The sequence below is a fragment of the Cyclopterus lumpus genome, chromosome 22 (assembly GCF_009769545.1).
Source record: "Cyclopterus lumpus isolate fCycLum1 chromosome 22, fCycLum1.pri, whole genome shotgun sequence".
Classification (NCBI taxonomy): Eukaryota; Metazoa; Chordata; class Actinopteri; order Perciformes; family Cyclopteridae; genus Cyclopterus; species Cyclopterus lumpus.
In genome coordinates this window covers 7,061,177-7,081,241 of record NC_046987.1, presented here as the reverse complement: position 1 = coordinate 7,081,241, position 20,065 = coordinate 7,061,177, and the positions used below count along the sequence as shown (strand labels likewise).

The 20,065-nt window shown below is 41.2% G+C and overlaps 2 protein-coding genes and 1 long non-coding RNA gene across 8 annotated transcripts in view; 2 read left to right on the top strand and 1 right to left on the bottom strand.

Moving 5' to 3' along the window:
- Positions 1-642: 642 nt before the first annotated feature.
- On the bottom strand, positions 643-3,409 carry LOC117725123. Its single transcript, XR_004608905.1, has 7 exons — positions 3,309-3,409; positions 2,480-2,617; positions 2,169-2,263; positions 1,795-1,816; positions 1,539-1,583; positions 1,078-1,181; positions 643-996 (listed from the first exon to the last, which is right to left on the bottom strand). It is a non-coding gene; the product is annotated as an uncharacterized LOC117725123 (long non-coding RNA).
- Positions 3,410-4,790: 1,381 nt separating this feature from the next.
- On the top strand, positions 4,791-9,607 carry LOC117725231 (protein tyrosine phosphatase type IVA 2-like). 5 transcript variants are annotated; one of them, XM_034525268.1, is made up of 8 exons: positions 4,791-4,905; positions 5,763-5,828; positions 5,991-6,116; positions 6,413-7,156; positions 7,266-7,358; positions 7,964-8,094; positions 8,481-8,555; positions 8,744-9,607. In XM_034525268.1, the coding sequence occupies exons 4-8, from the start codon at positions 7,061-7,063 to the stop codon at positions 8,853-8,855; spliced, it is 507 nt and encodes a 168-aa protein (XP_034381159.1). In that variant the 5' UTR covers positions 4,791-4,905; positions 5,763-5,828; positions 5,991-6,116; positions 6,413-7,060; the 3' UTR covers positions 8,856-9,607. The 5 variants fall into 5 exon arrangements, with proteins under 5 accessions (XP_034381159.1, XP_034381156.1, XP_034381157.1 ...); XM_034525265.1 differs by having other exon boundaries at positions 5,763-5,901; XM_034525266.1 differs by having other exon boundaries at positions 5,763-5,901; positions 5,991-6,148.
- Positions 9,608-11,689: 2,082 nt separating this feature from the next.
- LOC117751468 (apoptosis-stimulating of p53 protein 1-like) overlaps positions 11,690-20,065 on the top strand; it is a 40,520-nt gene continuing 32,144 nt past the window's right edge. For both annotated transcript variants that reach the window (XM_034563352.1, XM_034563351.1), the window contains exon 1: positions 11,690-12,225. In XM_034563352.1, coding sequence (XP_034419243.1) covers positions 12,217-12,225 — 9 coding nt within the window. In that variant the 5' untranslated portion in view covers positions 11,690-12,216. The remainder of the gene's footprint in view (positions 12,226-20,065) is intronic.

Here is a 20,065-nt window from a genome sequence, read left to right as displayed (position 1 = left end):
GGTTAAGCGTTAACTTAATGTTACTTAACGGAGAGATCGGCTATACTGAAGTCAAACTACATCACAGCTCTCACTCACACGACCTACTGACAGAGACCGAGACCTTTGGTGGTGAGAGATGACCGGAGGAGATTAGAGTGTCTGGTTTTGTTGAAGTAATCAAGTTTAGAATGAAGACTCTTTTTAAACTCGTGCATATGGGCCTAAAGGTAAGATAAAAGTCAAGATACATATGCAGACGCTGGTGATGGGCTCCATTTTTTTTAGACTCTCTCAAAAGCTTTGATGTTTGTTTTTTTGTGAGGGGATGTTCAACGTTGTTGCGCAAGCATTGTTTCACATCCATTTCTCATCCTTATTGAATATTCTATACTATTATTTAAACCACTCATCCTATTTGGAGCCAAGCCCAGCTGACATTGGGCGAAGGCGGGGTTCACCTGGACAGGTCACCAGTCTATCTCACAGCTCATATAGAGACGGACAACCATTCACACCTACGGGCAATTTAGAGTCCAATTAACCTGAGCTGCATGTCTTTGGATTGGGGGAGGAAGCCGGAGAACCCGGAGGGAACCCACGCTGCCATGGGGAGAACGTGCAAACTCCACAGAGAACCCAGGCCCCTACACCACTGTGCAGCCCGATTTTGGCATATAAATATTATTGGTTCACGTTAAAAACAACATGGGGAACATGGCTGGACCCGGGGAGGTTACTGCAGTGCTACTTGGCTTTGGTCCTCAGAGGTCTGCCTGCTTCCTTTGCCCCAAGAATTACTGGTTCTATTATTATAAAGTCTGAGACTGTTAAAATACTGGGTTTTTTTGGGACACAAACTCCACATGTGAAGAATATTAGCAAACTATTTTATGTATGCATGTATAAATATATTCCAAATAGAAAAAAGAAAACAAGAAGGTCTTTCTACATCTTCCCCGCCTCCTCTTCAGCTGCCCTCGGGTCACCGTTCTGCATCTTCTCCGGTTGAACATCCTATGAATAGATATAAAGCATTATTCAAACCTCGCTAGATTAGTGCAATGCATGCCTTTTATATACTGTGAATGAAGATACCTGGAAATGTTATCTTTGAATTTGTAGCACAGGCAGACACAAAGGAGCCCCGCCAGCAGGATAGCAACAATAGCACCAACAATAGCACCAACAGTAACAGGAATCTGTGTCAGGAGGAAAGAGAGTTTGACAGTTAATATATTTATAATTTTATTTGACCTCAAAAGTCCAATTCTCCATCGTGATAAATGGCATTTTCTTTTTTTAGTTCACTAGCAAGCATGCATAACTGAGACACCAGGGAGCCATGTAGCCCCCTTACATTCGCTGTACACACTTTAAAGAGCATAAGCATTTCACCAAATGTAATATATATATATATATATATATATATATATATATACATATACATACACACACATCTCATGCTTGGGCTGCAAAACACAAAGAGCAAGCGACAGAGTAGACGGCTACCCGAGGATGTGATCTGAGACACAGATTAACAAACATAATGTCCCTACCTTTTTGCTTCTGAGACTTCACGAGGAAAACTAAAGTGCAGTTGGCTGTAAAAAGACGACATCAGAACAGTAGATACATTGAAACACACATTTACCTTCAAAATAAATGTATGAAAACATTCACAATTAAAATCGACGGTAGGACTGGACGGGACGATCTGACACAAGGTAAATATGGCAGAACAAAATGTTGAAAATGTTAATATTGATTTAATAGTTGAGTTAAGTCTGACAGGAAAAGATTACTTATGCTTACAGTGAACCCTGTGACGGATCCCCTATAGAGAAGAAACAAAAGGGCAAAACAGTGAGTTCATTACTGTCAGGAAGACGACATTTCCAAATCAATATCTTCAGCTCTATGTTTTTAGTAGTCAAATGTTATCAAAGTTTATCTATGGTGCCATTATCCGATTCCCAAGGGACATTGAACCCTCTTTAGTCTTCAAAACACACTATTTGGACTAAAACAGTTTACTTTAGAGAATTCAGAAAATAATTTGTTATTTACTGTACTATTATTTATTCCCCCCCGCATCACTTATATCTTTGCATAATAAGAGCCTCTCTAATGAGCCTCGCCGTGTGCAAGACTACTTGTTTGCATTGGTAGAATCACCTCTGAATTACCTCTGAGATGCAGTTTTGTGTGTAGATGATAATGTCAAAGCATTTTCGGGGTGATGAGATCGTTGATGCTGTTATTCACCACCAGCTCAGGGTTACTGGTAATGTGATTAGCAAGCACAAGTCAATGTGGAGAGGAACATTTAAAATCAGTCCGTTACACAAACCACAGAACAAAAACCCTCATGTACATGTCTGTACCGGGGAGGCGACAGTTTTGTGTTAATCCGAACAAGCTCAGCTATCACACTGCAAGTAACTGATCATTTATTGTGAGTCATACATGTATCTGAAAACCAGCTGGTGTAACTCACATCATTTGCCCAAGAGTACTCGCAGTAAGACCCAGTTACATCTGGGACACGACAGTCATCCGAGATGCTGCAGGTTGTTTGGTCAGATTACGGGAAGGAAGGCGAGGCAGTGCAGTCAATGCTCCATGCACTTCCAAGCTGTAGAAAGAAAAAAATACATCACCAGAAGCAAGATTTGGTGACAAAATGCTCCTGTCTGCAAATATGGGCCTTTGAAACTGACGAGGCAAACTTGCACAAAGTAGAACACCGCTGTTCAAAAGATAAACATCAATAATCCCTTTAATAGTATATTTAACGCATGATTGTTAGCTATTAGTCTCATGTTTAATCTAAAGATTATTATTGTGAGGTTGATAATAATAAAGCTTATTTATGTAACACAAAAATAAATATATCCAAACAAGGTCTGGAAACTACAAGTAGCCTACAGATCGGAGCTAACAGGAAGTGGCTGTTATTTGACTTCCTGTATATTCCTTATTTAGGAAGCTGAAATAAGATTTTCAGCCATGTTTGGCCCCGCCCCCGTTTCCAACTAAGACCAGAACCAACACTAACCTCATTTTAACATTTGAAATACACTATCAATAGGCAACATGCATTGAAACCACTTCGAAAATAAACATGTCTCTATATGACAAACTTTCGTTTAGTTAAAAAAAAAAAAAGAATAATTACAAAGCGGAGTACATTAGATGTCACAGTGATAAGAACTTTAAAAAAGTCAAACTTTGAACACTGACGTCTTTGTTTTTCACTGAGCAGGTTACAGGCTTTGGTTTCAATCAAATTAATCTTTTATAACAAAAAACAAAAAAATACTCACATGTTAAAAAGCACCAAGCCACAATATGCATCTTCTCCGCTGTCAGGTTTCTTACCATTAGGCTAACAAGCCGACTTGGTTACCTTTCTATTCTTCTTCTGTTGTATTTAACGGCAGATTGCATCATTTTTGTTGCAATACTGCCATCTACTGGTCACACTCAGTATCTATGTTCCTCACTATTAACCATTCCTCATCACTCCTGCTGTTCGCAGGAAGTTTGTAAAGCACATTCTTCCCAGATTACTAGAGCCCCGCTTCAGTCTACCATTCAGATCTCTTCCTCTCATCCCTAGTCTTTGCATTTCCTCAATTTTTCCACTTGTTCATTTCCTATGATACCTATATGAGCCGGTATCCACATACAAATAACTAAAGTGCTTTGTTCTTTTGCTCTTGAATGAACAGATCTTGTCGAGTATTTAGACACACTTGACTTCAGACTAGCACCTGGTCTGTGTTGGTCAACATGAAGATGAACATTAGCAGAATGCTGCAGTAAATCCTTCAAGATCATAAAGAAATGATGAAGATCATGTGACACTTACAGTCATTGTTTGAGTTTGAAATCTATAACAGAGGAGAACAGTTACATTACAGTATTTTCTTCAGTGCTCGTGTCAGTTTGTAATAAAACAGCAAACTCTGTATTTAACACTTTGAATGAACTTTGCATGACAAATAACTGTACATTTAAAGAGGTTTGTTCTTGGGGTTGGAGGTATCAAGTGACCTAAACTAGCGTTCCTTGTGTGATGGTTATGTCTGTTACATGTATATTGTAACTGATTGAGGAAATATTCCGGTGTCTGATTAAATATTACCTTTCTGAGAAACATGAGAGATGGTTATTTAAATATCCTATTTAAAATTTGTTTTGTACTTTTGTGTTATGATGCATTGGCAACATTGGTTTTAGAAACTGTAATGTCAATAAAGTCTAAATAAATGTAATACAAATTAATTAAATAGGATTGAGATAGAGAGATAGATAGATGACTATTTTATTTAATACAGCCAATATATATCTTGTTAGGTTTACTTTATGCAAACTGTAGATGGCAGCAATGACTTCAACATCTGCTTGACGGTCACAATGTGCCTGCTTACAGCCTTATTTTATCATACAGGTAACAGTATATGAAGTGAATATGACTTAGGAAGTTAGAATGTTCAGTTATGTCTGGATAAAATAATGTGACATAGGAGAGAGACCCTATCAATCCATTCAAGTTGACTTACTTTTTTTATTACTTTAAACCTCGCTTACTCTGTCTGCGGAAGGAATAAAATGGCTTTTGTTTGTTGAAATAAAGCAACATAATGTGAAGAAAGTGATGAAATAAAACCGTCATATAAATTAGCAGGAGACAGGCTGAATAGTACCGGAAGTGCACTTACAAATTAAAACGGTCAGGCTTTATTTTCCATACAGTTCACGGTGAATTAATTTATCAGTTTTATTTTGAAAAGCTCGCCACCGGAAAAGGCGTCTTCTTTATCGTGGCTAACTTGACACTTCTGTTCAACATGTATCCTTCGCAGACTCTTCTCTGCCAGTAGAAACGTCTGGATTTTCGTGAAACAACTGCGTTTTGTAAGTAACGTTATTTGTGTCAGTCGTGTGCGTTTGATACAGCTAGCAAGCAAGCGTTGCTACCGTGTAACTGAAGTTAGCCGCGTTCACGAGACCTCCATCTCCCGCTGTCATTAGGCTGTCATTGAAAACCAGCCAACGCATTAACATGGTGTTAACGCTGTTTATTCTAGGAACATGGTCGTTGACCTGGTTTTACATGACCTGGCGGGCGGCTGAGCCTCTAATGTCACATATACATAGCGTTACATATACATATATAACGTTAAATATATTATTATATATGGCGTTGCTGATACGTTAAGTGAGCTAACCTAGCGTTAGTTTCTGAATAATGTTGACGTAAACTGGGCATGTTATAACCGTTGTGTTATAAACACGAACGGTAGCTGTCGTTGAGAGCCCAAGCTAACAGTAACGACCACTGTCGTTTCTGAGCATACGGTTGTGGTTGTTCGGGGCATAGTTACATGACGAGCTAGCTAGAAACATTTAGCCTCTAGCAATGTATGCGCGGTGTCCGTTTATGAAGTGTGTCAATTCGTATAGTTTAGCTTGCTAGCTAACGGAACATCTTCGCTTTCTTAAAACGCTAAACTCCAGCGTAAAGACGCAAGTGGAATATTGTATGTTCCGTAAAGCAGACACACAAGTCGGTTGGTGGGTAATTCGAGTCAGTCTTTGTGAGCGTACAGCACATTACTAGTTAGCTGACATATGTGTCACGTTGGGACACGTGTGTCACGTGACCAAACGGTGTCGTGAACGCGCAATGCAGGGGGCTAGCAGACGTTACTTGAAGTCGGGCAAACGCTCACTGGACCACTATTAACGCGTTCTCCATCTCTCACACGTAGCAGGTTAGCAGCACGCTAGCGGGCCGTTGTCAGCCAGGACCCAGAGAAGCAGCATCATCATCAATGGTGTGTCTACATCCCGGAGCCGACACATTTTCCTGTGTATGCTCAATGAACCACCTCTTCGGCGCTCATCACAGTGAGTGTCTCGCCCGCGACTCGCAAACCAGTCGCCTACGCGACGCACTGCAAACTACTATTGTCTCTCTCTCTCTGTCTTTCTCTCAGGCTGCACATGTATGGCGTTTGCGAAACTCGGAGGGGAGTTTTGCCAAGCCCAGCACCTGCTGCTTATTGTGGACAAGTGAAGAGGAGACGCCAGCCAGGCGTAAACACTGCCGTCGATTTGCACAGGTGTGTCAAGGCTGGTCGTGTCTTTTATTCAGGTGCATTTTCACCACTCACATGTCTATGGGGTAGCAGAGAGTAGAGGTGCACTGAATCAGAAGAGATACTGATGTAAGTTCATGTCCATATATGTAGCGAGTCATTTAAGTTATCCAGTGTTGGCCTACAAAATGGACAGGTACATGGATATCATTTCTTATCCACACTAACATCTCTACACAAAAAGAAAATATTCACAATAAAGTCACAAAACAAAAATCAATATGGTAGGAAACCTTAATGGCGTCTCCATGTCCTCATAGGTCCTTACTGCCATCCTGTTCAATCCATATGAAGACAAGCCAACCTTCAGCCTGTCACCTGTCCTGGGGAGTGGGAGAGGCTGTGGGTTTAACCCAGGAGTTTCCTCACAGCTCTTTTCCTTTTCTGCTTCTACCCTGATTCGGCCACGTCTTCTCTGAATGGGCTAGTAGATTTGAAAGGAAGGAAGGACAGATCTTTTTTTTTCTGTCTTCATTTTACTTTTTTTCCCCTTCTGAACTTTGGTGGTCCGCTCCAGTCTTTTTGATTCCAATCTGCTAGAGTTTAATATTTATTTTGAACCAAGCCAATTTGAGTTATTTCTTTATTGCCAAGAACAGTTTAAACCCCCTAATATTTCTATCCCAGGAAATTTGTATTGTCTTTAGTTTTTTTATTTATTAGTAGTGTTAGGGTTACAGTTTTTATGCCCATAATTCATATGGATGCATTAGTTAGGGAAATTATTCGCTTTTTTTGAGCTTGTGAACAGTTTTCCTTTTACACATTTTAAACAATCAAAATACTTTCCCTTTGATTTGTTTGAAGACTGTCTTTTATTGAATTATTTATTTATCTTCTCAATTATAAGCACAGAACTGTTCTCACCTTTCTTTTCCTGTATCAATAAACCTCTTGAGGGTCTAAAAATGAACCGACCGGCTCCAGTGGAGATCTCTTATGACTGCCTGAGATTTCTCATTACGCACAACCCCACCAATGCACAACTCGGAAGGTTTATAGAGGTAGCGCAACTTTGTAATAATTCATGCATATCCATCAGTCATTTTCTTTCAGTAATAGAGGAAGCAAAAGTGACATGCTGCATTTTAAAAGGGTGTTTTTGATGTGTAGGACCTGAAGGCATATGGAGTAAACACTCTGGTGAGAGTGTGTGCTGCCACATATGACAAGACACCTGTGGAGCAAGAAGGTATTCAAGTCCTGGTAAGTGACACGGATGCACAGCAGATCCCGCCTACTCATTTTCTTACTATCAAAGTCTAAAATACAATGCGGATCCTAAATCCAATAAGGTAATGTTGTACAATACTAGAGCGTCTGTATAATTGAATCCCTTGCTAAGTCCCACCTCTCAAATGCCGACTGACCAATCATGGCGTAGCATCAGTCGGCTGACCATGGTCCGACTGGAGTGTTAGAAAGGAGAAATGCTTATCTTTCTCCGTAAAAAACCTGTAGAACTAACAGAGTGCAGCACATCAACACTTGTATACACAATGTATACACATGCTGCAGTAATTCTACCCTGTTATAAAACACATTTAATTCAAACACAACTGAAAGAAAATTGACCTGCCAAAACAGCTTTGGTTCCCGTTTCCACTTTTTCAACAATCTCCAACTCAGGGTTTGGTCAAGATTAACCATTAATAAACTGCGTTCTAATGCTTCCACTTTATTACTGAAAACTATTTTTACTATACATTCGGACAGCACTACAAAATGGCGAAAGTGATTGTCAGTTTAGGAAAACCAAAAAGTTTTTAACAAATTGATGCGATCAAATAACGTTTTGATGTCCGATCCAGGATTGGCCGTTTGACGATGGCTCCGCCCCCCCGGAACAGGTGGTTGATGATTGGCTGAACCTACTGCAGACAAAGTTTAGAGATGAGCCGGGCAGCTGCGTGGCCGTGCACTGCGTTGCTGGATTAGGAAGGTTAGTATGTGTGACACACAGGTTTGAACGTGTTGTGTTTACCACATATTAATATGCACCCAAGTCAATTAGTTCTCAGATGTTGTTTTTGTCTCCCAATATGCACAAAACCTGTTGTTTAAATGCAATCATTGTCAGTGTAGTAGTGTTGCACACTATAGCTCTATGGCACTAGATTTTCAAATTGGTAAAATACTGGCCACCGCTGTGCCACTTTGATCTGTAGCTACAGGGGACCAATGTGACATTTAACATTAACTTGATAAAAAGTAAAATTTGCACTGAGTTGAAATAATGTTTTTGAAGTCTGAGCTTCACACGGAGCTGCAGGACTATTGTCCAAACAGATGTTTGCACGTTTGCATCTATTTGCCGTTTGTCCTCAGAGCTCCTGTGTTGGTGGCCCTGGCTCTCATCGAGTGTGGGATGGAGTATGAAGATGCTGTGCACTTCATAAGACTGTGAGTACTAAACCACTGATTCTACTGTTTTCTTGACCGTGCTCACAACTGCCCCGTCTTTGCATGGACCATATTCAGTGCCGTCCCTGTAATTGCCCCCCCACACACCTGTAATTGCCCCCCCACACACCTGTAATTGTTTGAAAGAAAGAAATGTTTTGAGCACATTGTCTCTTTCTCGTTGTCAGTAAGCGCCGCGGAGCGTTCAACTCCAAGCAGCTGCTCTACCTGGAGAACTACAAAGCTAAACTGCGTCTGCGCTCCAAAGAAGCCAACGGTCAGAGCTGCTCTATACAGTAGGAATCTACAGCTCCATGCATCTTCACTGCAGCTTCATAGGAGACTCTCACCGTTTGATGTTAAATGGAGAAATTGTCATTTTAGGGTAAATGTTTGGTAACATTAGGGCCTGTGAAATCCAATCAAAATGTCATGTATTTACCAAAATGAAAGGGACCTAATGTGAAATCTTCTGAAAATCTTTTGAAAACAGACAACTTTACATACAAAGAATGAGCCTAAAAAAATGAAATTTGAGGTTTTAAAAGTTTTTATTTATTTTCCTTGGTCTGTGACCTCACTTTTATATGTAGCCCCCCCCCCCCTTTGATCTTTAAATTAACTTTGACATTGGGGGCCAGACATGAAACACTGTCAGTAGTCAGGTATTGTCGGCCGTAGGCTCCTTCTTGTGATGTCGAAACTGGTCTGCTGGTCTGTGCTTTCAGAGGCCTGCTGGTTTATTGCAAATCAATCCATGCAGTGGTTCAGGCTGATTTAGTTTATTCCAATATTTCCCCCTCGACCAAATCAAAGCCCTGCACCCGGAAGGGTGGCAGAGAACTCGGACCAGTTAGAAAGCGTCCACCATTAGCGAGTTCTACATGTGACGTGTGCTGTATTACACAAACGCGACCATCTGCCCCGTCTGCTGTATGTCCCATGTCGGAGGCTGAGGCAGTCTGCGTCTCCAGAAAACAAACTTGTTGTTGGCTGTAAATGTTCGTCACTGTCCTTCATGATGTCGCCGAGGCAGAGAGGGCCAGCATGTTATATATATATATATATATATATATATATATATATATATATATATATATATATATATATATATATATGAGTTTGTTGACCCCTGTGCTCTATACCGCCACTTTATTGCTAAACCATGTAATGCAACATGAGTGTACAAATGGGATAATCTGCCGAATACTTTCTGAATTACGACAACGACAACCACCACAGAACTGGACTACGGAGCCGACGCCTGGCTGCCACGGAAACCTTTGGTTCTGGTCTATCTCCAGCTCTGTATTAGCTACCTGGTCAGCTGCTGTGCTTTGTAAGAAGCTTTTGGGAACTTGTGATGTTATTTTTTCTCTATAGGTTTTACTTTTCTTTCCTTATTTAACTATTTGTACTTGTCATTTATTGATTGATTCCACAGTGTTTTGTTTTTGGGGGGGTGAAATGTCCAGTAGTCTTGTTGAACAATTAAAGTGTTTAGTAATTGTTGCGGAACACATTTCATCACCCTGATTTTAGTTAGATGTGTCTGTCTGTGGTGTAAATTTAGAGAACAAGGAGTCGTCATATATTTATATTTTGATAAAAAATATTTTGATAAAAAATATTTTGATAAAAAATATTTTTTCCCGATTATCAACGACTTACGTAGTGCCGATCTGTTCCACAGTCATAGCTATCCAATATGTGTGTGTGTGTGTGTGCGCCTCTGGTGTGGTAATGCTGTGTGAACGTGGCCGTCAGGGCAGGGTGACAGCATCCTATGGAGCCAATTCAAGGTTGATTGGTTTTATTGACTGACCTGACAACAACAATATATGAACCAACCTTGAACAAAAGAGCCACAGTGCATGAATGCAGTACATGCCCACCACTTAATTCTTAAAATACACATCGAGGATGAGGTGTATAGACAATGCTGCTTTTCATTGCTTTCCTTGTTCATGTTCAGACCGAGAAACGCTTGACTGGATTTCACTTCTACGTCCTGGAGCAGATTTCTCAAGACCACGTTAGAGCACTGAACCGGGAAGAAATACAATTATCTTGGTGGATTTCATAGTCTGAGGAAAGTCCAACGTTTAATTTCCCTTATTTGCTCGCGTGGTTTGATCTGTTGAGCACAATCTTATAGAATTGTAGTTAAAGTGTTGTGCAGAGTGATAACACATTAGAAAATAGATTGTTACACTGATACAGACAACACATCCACCAATAGGAAAGAAAGCTTTTCTGCCACAAATACCATTTAAAAAATAAGTAAAAACAAATTGCAATCAGGTGTGTTTGTAGCTCCTATGGACAGCAGAGGGCGCCAACGTCCTCGCAAATAGTCAACTTTATAATTAAGTAATTTGCACTGTTCAAATGTAAAAAATAACACTTTCTCAATCTTTTTACATGTTTTTCGGGGGCGCTGATCGGTGATTCCATTTCTCGAACACAGTGAGGCAATAAATGTATTGAGTGTTAGATGAATACAGCAAAGTTCCAACTGTACTGCAATGTGACGCTCCATATTATTAGAGTTTGTACAATGTCACCTCAGTCATAACACGCGCACACACACACACACACACACACACACAGAGAGAGAGAGAGGCCTACAGCGTCCTTGGCAGCAAAGGACAGCTCTGTGATAATCTGCTGAATATATGACAGCTGAACATCTCTAAGCCAGCTGTAAGCTACACGGCACCGTGCGTGTGTGTTTTCAACGTCCCGCTATCTTTTTTTTATTTGATAAAAAAAAGTAATTAATTACAAATGAAGGCAAATGAAGATGAAAGTTCGGGTTAGAAATACATGGGAGCGGCATGTGTTATAGACATGTCCTCAAACAATTGTATTGAGAAATGCCATGTGACATGACGTTATACTAAAAACAGCATTAATTGTCACGGTCATGGTGCAAAAAATACAAAATATTATTATGAGTGTGTTAGAGTCACATAATTGGAGCACTGTCACAGAATAGCTGTCACACTGTCACAAAATAGCTGTCACACAGCAGGTAACCAATGATCGTCACACAGCAGGGGGCGCTCTCGCTCAAAATCACATGACTTAGAATCTCCGGATAATAGTATCGATTTTTATATTGGTGATTGTTCCACCAAATATTTTTGTTGTTGTTGTTGCTACATTTGTTACTGAACCTGGAGGCTATTTCTCGCAAAGGAGGAGGAGGAGACCGGGGGCAGATGGGAGGGATCATCGGCACGGTGACCCAGTTCACCCCGCAGACCCAACCGGAGGACCAAAGGATGAAACCAGCGACACGTCCGACTACGACTGGGAGTCCTCACATCCAGTTTGCGTGTCCTCTCCGGCTGTAAAACAGCAGACTCAGAGTGTGCGCGTGAGAGAGAGAGAGAGAGAGAGAGAGAGAGAGAGAGAGAGAGAGAGGAAGGAAGAGGGAGGGATTGAAAGAGGAAAGTAGATAGGAGCAGGAGTTTTAGTTGTCTGAACATCTAGATATCTGGCTGCAGAGAAGAAGAAGAAGAATTTGGATGTATGGAAAATGACCTGATAAAGACCTAAAAAGCCCAGTAGAAGAAGAGTGGAGGACAGGGAAGAGGGGAACGAGAGGATAAAGTTGTATTTTCTAACGGGACAGGAAGCCTGACCTGCAGGAATGTTGCCGGTGAGTTTCCTTGATGACATGAACCCAACTTGATGTTCTTAACTTAAACGTGTGTCGTCTTCACGCGCACACTCCCTGCTCAAAGACTTCAAAGCTCGCGCACGTTGAGGGCTTTACCGCCGGCTTTACTGTCGTTTTAGATTCAGGAAGGTTCGGTGTGAACACGTTTTGTACACTTTCTCCAGATACAATACAACAACACAACATTCCCCTAAATAACGGGCAGGAGAGAGGGGCGCGTGGAACTTTCTTCTCCCCCGAAAGAGTGATTGTATTTCGCAGAAAAGGCCCGTTGGTCAAGAAGCGTTACGGTAATGTGTATTAAATGGACAAAGAATTTAACGTTTCGACAACTATAAAACACCGGGGTGTATATTCATTGTCCGGGCTGAACCAATCCGCTAAATTTAAACGGATCAAAACCGGAAGTTGCGCGCTCTGCTTTCAAAATGGAAACTTTTTTAGTAAGTATTGGAGCTTTCAATGAGCAATGGAGGAAGCCAAGTGTGCCAAGGATGTAAAGTTTAAGTATCCCACTTTTTAAACAAAATGTCTGTGCACGACTCATTGTTTTTTTTGTTTTTTTTAAATAAGAAATGCAAATAAATGACAGCTTTCTTTTTCTTTTGGCCAGTAAAGTTGCTAAATACATCTGTAGCAATCGGCAGAATCCAAACCTGTGCTACAGTTTTAAGTTAAATGTCCTAGACTTTGAAACTGCTGGATACCCTGAAAAAGTTGTCAGGTATATGACAAGTATGTTTTTTTGTTTGTTGTTGTAATAATTGTAGATAGACGACCTTACATACATACTCTCCATATACCTATTCTTTCTGGCAATGGATATATGCATTTGTGGTTTTCACTTTTGTTGCATCACTAAATGATAGTCACGTTTATGAATGAGGCTTTTATTTTGAAGGTTTCAATCAGAAGTCCTACTTTTCTTCTGGCTGCCTTGACACTACAGAGAGAGAGAGAGAGTCTGTGTGTGTAGTGAAATTGCTCATCCATAATTGGTTAATACTTTTTCATATTTGGGTTTAGAGAGATGTATTTGCATATATAAATAATACATAAACATAGAAATGCATTAATGCACTATTAATCAGCCCAAATACTTGGAATTAAAATGGCATGCATTTTATGAAGTTGTCAAACTGTTTTAAATTTGTCTTATTGATGCATGATACGTTTCTGGTGAGTAGAAAACGGTAGCTGGGTAGATGTTTGTAACATACATGGAGGCTAAAGTTTGAACATTGTAAGTTTATTGTAAAAATCTGTTTGCACCAGTCTCAATCATCAGAGAGTTTCCACCTGCAAAACCAACTGTTAAAATGAGTAAACCACAAGTATTCCTGCTTCCTTCCTATCTCAAGCTTCCTCTTTCTTCATTGCTCCCTCTTTCTCTCTCTGTCTCACACACACACACACTGAAAACACTACACTGCTTTGTGGCTGGCCTGGGCTGCTGTCAGCTTCGGACAATACACGGAAGATATAGAGATGTGTTTACTGAGGAGAGAGAGAGAGAGAGAGAGAGACAGATAACCCTTCTACCTTGACCTTGGACCTCACCCTGAATGTTTTTCCTGTTTCAGACCTTCTTTTCATCCCTTTTTCTTTTTGTTAACAAAGTTTTAGCTTCTACCTTCCGGCGTCCACCTCTAGCTCTGTGACGTCCAGCCTCGATTTCCCCGGTGAACGTATTTGCCTCAAGCTGCTTTTAACAAGTTCACATAATTATTTGGAAAGCTGTACGTATCGGCTCCTGAAGCGCTTTCCTCGCGTCTCTCATCTCAGCTTTTGCCTTCAAAACTGCAAAATATGGGGCAGCTCACATGATTGACACAGCAAATGCAAAACAAAGCGTGATATCATCTCGCGGCTTCTTCTGAAATGTTGAGCAGCCAACACAACCGGTCCAATACTTTGGATTACGACCAAATAGCTGCCAACCTCACTTTTGTGCTCAGTGCTTGTTATCAAACGTTACGTTGGAGACGTAATGAAGACAAGGTCGTTTGTAGAAAAGCTTTCATGAAAGTCCATGAAGTTGACATAAACGATCCAGAGGCATACACGCAGTGAGATGCACCATATACTGTATTACTCAGAAGTGTCGGGATTGTTTTCTTTCTCAATGAGCTGGAAGCTCATGCTTCACCGGTCACATACGGTTCCTATAGAGACGGCACCGTGTGTGTGTGTGTGTGCGTGTGTGTCTGGGGTGTGGGCAGTGGGGGTGTCCGAAACGCAGCAAATCACCTCCAGCTGTCACTGTGTTCCACTGTGCCTCGCACTCGCACACACACACACACACACACACACACACACACACACACACACACACACACACACACACACACACACTGCCAACGGGGAAAGCTAGTCTTTCGGGATTTCTTTTCGCTCGACTCTTCTTGTTTTTATTGAAAACTCTTAAGCTTCAAATGTATTTCTGTCTTTTGTCACCTTCATTCTTTATTCTGCTGTCAGAGATAAATACCACAGGAGCCTCATTGTGTTCGTCATTATGCAGATGTGAGAAGCACATTCACTTTTGGAACATGATCAGAGTTTGTTCCTCTGTTCTTTCGTCGTAGTTGCTCGTCACAGCCAAGTTCCTATAAAGCGTAGTTGTAATGCGATATACTGTAGACTCTTATTAGCAGGTGTTACTTGAAGCTGCCTCCCTGCAAACACAGCGTGGCCGAGCTATTTTCTCCCCAACGTGTAATACTTTCCTAATTCTGGTTGATGCACTGTATAAAAATAGAACGTCTTCATGTGTGGTTCATAAATGGCTGCCGTTTCTTCCACACCCACACTAGCTGCTCTGCCCTCCCATGATGTATCATTAGCGAGCCGACCGTTGTTTGAAATGTCTCAGAAATCAAATTAAAGATTATGTGGGCTTCCACCAGCTGCTCTCCAATAATCTTCCCGATTTGATTTAAGACTAAAGAGAGTTCAGGTGCAGCCCAAGATTGCGGAGGATGAGATGCGATTTATTTTATGGACTTCAACCAAACACATGGGAAGAGCCGGGACAATGGACTGGACTTTGGGAGAAAGAAGAACAAAAAGCCACTGGGCTGACATAAGAACAGTTAGACAGATGCAACAGACTGTACATCTATTTCACTTCCAGGAGGATAACTCTCCTTGATTGGTTGGCACAGCAGGTATAAGCACGCTACACCCCAGATCCCAACAGAGTCCATCATCATTTAAAATGATTTACTGGCACAAAAAAAAAAAGCTTCAGTGACCTGGACAGCATCCAATCATATCTATTACATAATTCACATTCACCATGCACAATCAACCGAATAGGCCTGCGCTCTGAGTTTACTTTTCATATTCCAAGATGAAGCACACACTTAAGATAAGAAATTGAAACAAAGTTATCTGTGTGAAAACCACAGCGCCAATGAAAATGTGCCAATGCAATTTAGTTGTAACATGTTTGGAGACCTCGACAGCGTTCGGGCCCCCTCTGTCCTGCTGTTGCACGGGACCAATGGCAGCCCGGCTTCAGTCGAGCAGGAATGGGCAACTAAAAACAGAAATAATAATAATAATCTAAACATCTGGTGTGAGCTCCTTTTCTATTTTGTAATATTGCTTTGTTACACTGGCAATAGGCTTTTGTATGAGGTTTTCTTTTTGTCTTACGTCTGGAACAGAACCTGGAAGTTTTTGTGTGCCCTCGACACAGTTGTCCTTTCAGTGTGCAGCTGGTGAGCGTGGCGTCATGTGACCTTTCAAGCACTTCTAGGAGCCGAACCGAGACACACACATTCACACTGGTCAGCTGACCTTATTTTACCGGATACAGACAAAGCAAAAATGTTCCAAATCTAAATGTGATTTTACTGTTGGAAGTCAGTGTGTGTGTGTGTGTGTGTGTGTGTGTGTGTGTGTGTGTGTGTGTGTGTGTGTGCATGTGTGTCTGTGTCTGTGTATGTGTGAATCTGACTAGCTCAGTGACAGTATAGTGTTGTACTGTCTGTGGTGAGTGGAATGCAGTACTTTCCCTTTGCTCTTGCAAACTTGGAAGAACATTTTGTTTATAAAAATCTCAGTTCTTGCGGAGACACACACACACACACACACACACGCACTCTCTCTCTTACGAGGCAGTACCTCTTATCTTCCTCTGAGTGCTGTAAGAATAAATGTGGCATCATAGACAGGGCTTTGACCATTTATAACAAAACACTGCTTCTTCTCAAATAAACTCATCTTACTGTTTTGATATGCATCTAATGATCCGTTTTCACCCACCCCCTCAATTGTCTAATGATTCTTTTTCTTTTTTGCAATTTAATCCTTCTGATTTGTGATGCGCTTCAAGTAAAGGGTCACAGTTCAGTGTGCCGTCTCCTAGCAGCTTTTTCAAAGGATTGTGGGACATAAATATCAGTCAGATCCACGCGACAAGTAATCTGCGACTGAAGATTTACAATTGTGTGGTTGTGTGTCTGTGTGTGCGTGTGTGTGTGTGTGTCTGTGTGTATGTGTGCGTGTGTGTGTGAGACCATAAGCGAGAGGTCAAGAGAGAGGAGAAGAGGAGAGAAAAAGAGAGTTCAGGATGTTGTTTCTCATTGTTTAGCGAGGTAATGTTGACATGACACCACATGTCTTCTGCTTCACCTTCTATGTTTCCTGCGCCGCACTGTCTACTGATTTTCCGTCAATTCCAATAGATGCAGTAGAGGGCTCAATGTTTCTGTTTGGAGCACATGCACCAAACATGTGACCATGTGTGTGTGTGTGTATGACAGAGAGCGAGACAGCTCTGCTGCCAATGTACCTTATGTGTCCTTTCTGTGTGTGTGTGTGTGTGTGTGTGTGTGTGTGTGTGTGTGTGTGACTGCGTGTGTTTGTTCGGTGCAGTCATGCTGCAGTATATCAGTGTAGCCTCTCTAATCTGTCCCCTTCAGTGTTACCACTGCTGCTTCTGGACAGCCTCACTCCGCACCATAACCAAGCAACACACGCCACAAATACACAGACATATTCGTATTGGAACATTAATCCTGCCAATATTTCGAAGATGAAGAAGTAATATGTTCAGGATTATTTTCAAAGTTACATTCCACAAGTCAATACTGGTGCCTGTCATTCAAAATACTGTTACGGCTTTTTTTTCTTGTTGTTTTACAGTAATTGTCCGCGAAACATAACAAAATTAAATTATTTTGTACAAACTGTTAAAGTACAGTTCAAATATGGTGAGAAGTTCTGCAAAATGTTTTCTTAATAATTATGACAATATTACATTGAAATAAAAAGCTTACAAATCATGAGCATGCAAGTAGAAGGTAAACAAAGTCCTGTAATATGTTCCGGTATTGTGTATATTAATGATCTTGTAAGTGAGGGTGTTAGTCTTGACCCTAAGTGGCCCGGCTGGCTCCAGTCCTGCTGGACTCTGAGCTAAAAACAAAATGTTTTGGCATCGAAGCGTCTGGGAGTTTTTTTTGAAGACTCAACAAATCCGTTGACACATGCTCAAACTAATCAAGAAGTCAGTTGTGTGGTAGTCTACATATCTGATGATGTGTAGACTTTTGTACATTATTTGGTGAGTGGGAAATGTTGACAGCAACATTTAAGCATTGCAAATATACTACTAACTAGAAAATAAATAAATAATAAGTGGATACAAAATATGGCAAGATATGAGCATGAAAACAAAGTATATTCATAACATGTAAAGTGTATATCACATGAGCTTATCTGATTAAACTGCCATCTTAACCGTTTCATTACTACACCGTGATACGGATTTCTTTTTTTAAAATATTTTTAAAAGTTACTTGGTACACCTCTCTATAATGGCAAAACCACCTCTTAAGGATTACGTTCAAGGCTGATGGGTAAAATCCTCCCACCAGACTCAAATCACTTTTAATGTTACGCCCGACTTCTAACAATAAGAACAGAAGCACCTCCGTCATTTCAGAGGTGGATGGTGTTCATGGACCACATCATCTTTCTAATAAAAAGCAATATCAGTTCAATATCACGGTCTTCTCCCACCAACATCCGTGAAAAGTGTCCAGATCCTCTTTAAAAAAAATCTCCTCCTCCTCGCCTTTCAGTGAATATGAGGAGAGGGTCCCTCCCTCTCCTCATATTCACTGAAAGGTGACTCCCTCCCTCCCTCCCTCCCCTCCCTCACTGACACACACTCTCATATTTGTATTCTGTACCCTTGCACTCTGACATTCATTTCAAACACACTCTCACCCTCCAGAGACACCCCTTTTCTCTATCGGCAGCACAGAATAGCTATCGATACCAAACACACACACACACACACACACACACACACATGCGCGCACACGCGCACACGCGCACACTACTGTGTGTGTTTTGTTGGCCGATGGTTCTCCAATGAAGCGTTTCTTTGGCCTGGTGTTGGAGCGACTGGTGTTTGTGTCTAAGAACCTCAAACTGAGTCAGTGCAGGAAACAGAAGAAGAAGGAGAAGAAGGAGGAGGAGAAGCTCAGAACCAGGAACAGCACACCATCGGTGAGCTTGAATATACTTTATCACCAAAGTGGTCAAGCTGACATCGCGGTGTCATGCAGCGTACGTGAGGAAAGCACAGACATTTGGTGAGTTTGCTGTTGTGCAGCATCAGACTGGGGCGACTGCCATCCCGCAACCCCCGCCTCCGTAAAGGAAAAAAACCTGCATTGAATTGCCCCGGAGTAACTCATAAAATGAGCACTGATGTGTTTTTTTGCAGCAACACTAACTAAGAGAAGACCAGGCTGTTTGTCACTCTCGCCTGCATAGAGCCCGACTCCATCTCTTTCTCCCTCGCTAATGCCTAAAATAGTCTCTCCATTCAGCACCAGGACCAATTTAGGAACCACGACTTCATTGGCCCGTGTGTGTGTTATTTCTTTGTGAGTCCTGTCCACTGATAAAGTTATAAGAAGTTGTCCTCATTGATAGTTCATGATGTTCAAAATGCACAAAGATCATACGTTGAATGCACTTTTGTGACTCAATTTTGTATTTCATTCTTGACGCTTCATGACATGTTCTGTGATGTTTTCTCGAGCACTATTGTGCACGCATAGACATGGACACGTTCCTCTTATACAGATATAATATGCCGGTGCGCTGATGGGAGCCACCAAACTATGGGGTTGGGTGCTTTGGTAAATCTAAGCTTTTGACCTATATAGTCTGGTTTATCTATAGAGGGTTTCTTTGGGCTGGAGACAGTATTGTAATCTACACTGTAGTGGACATATTGAAAGTCCACCAGTGTGGGTGTTAACAGCACACAGGCTTTCTAATAAGATTGAGGAGGAATTCCATTGAGCTGCTTCAGTGACGAGGTCCTGGACACTTGAACTGAGCCATCTTATTAGTAACACCTGTACTTCTCTTTCATGGAAAAGTCTAAATGCTGTGAAAATGGTCTATACATGGTCAATTCACATGAGGAAAATCATCATTTCACAACAACCGCTTTTAATTAATTGTGTGTAAAAAGTGTTGGCTTTTTAGTCCCCAATATTATTGAGTAGTAATGTGTAAGCGTAACTTTATACTAAAAAGCAAGGAATGTTAGACATCTGCACAAAGCAGCTCATTAGCGGTACAAACGGTACACTGCAGGGATGGAAACCAGAGACGGGCCCCTGTCCCCGACATGTTGAAATGTCCTCCAGCAAGATTCTGCACTGGACCCCAACAATGCTCCCAATAATGAGGCCAGTTCTTTGCGTTGCTACTTTTGATGTATGTGTTTGCTCCGGAGAATGAGAGGCACAATGTCGAGTGCTTTGGGTAAAGCGCT

Excerpts from the sequence above, each read along its gene's own strand:
- LOC117725231 (XM_034525268.1), top strand. The coding sequence starts at position 7,061 with ATGAACCGACCGGCTCCAGTGGAGATCTCTTATGACTGCCTGAGATTT. Across the intron at positions 7,157-7,265 it reads AACTCGGAAGGTTTATAGAG|GACCTGAAGGCATATGGAGT; the intron begins GTAGCGCAACTT and ends TTTGATGTGTAG. Across the intron at positions 8,095-8,480 it reads TGCGTTGCTGGATTAGGAAG|AGCTCCTGTGTTGGTGGCCC; the intron begins GTTAGTATGTGT and ends GTTTGTCCTCAG.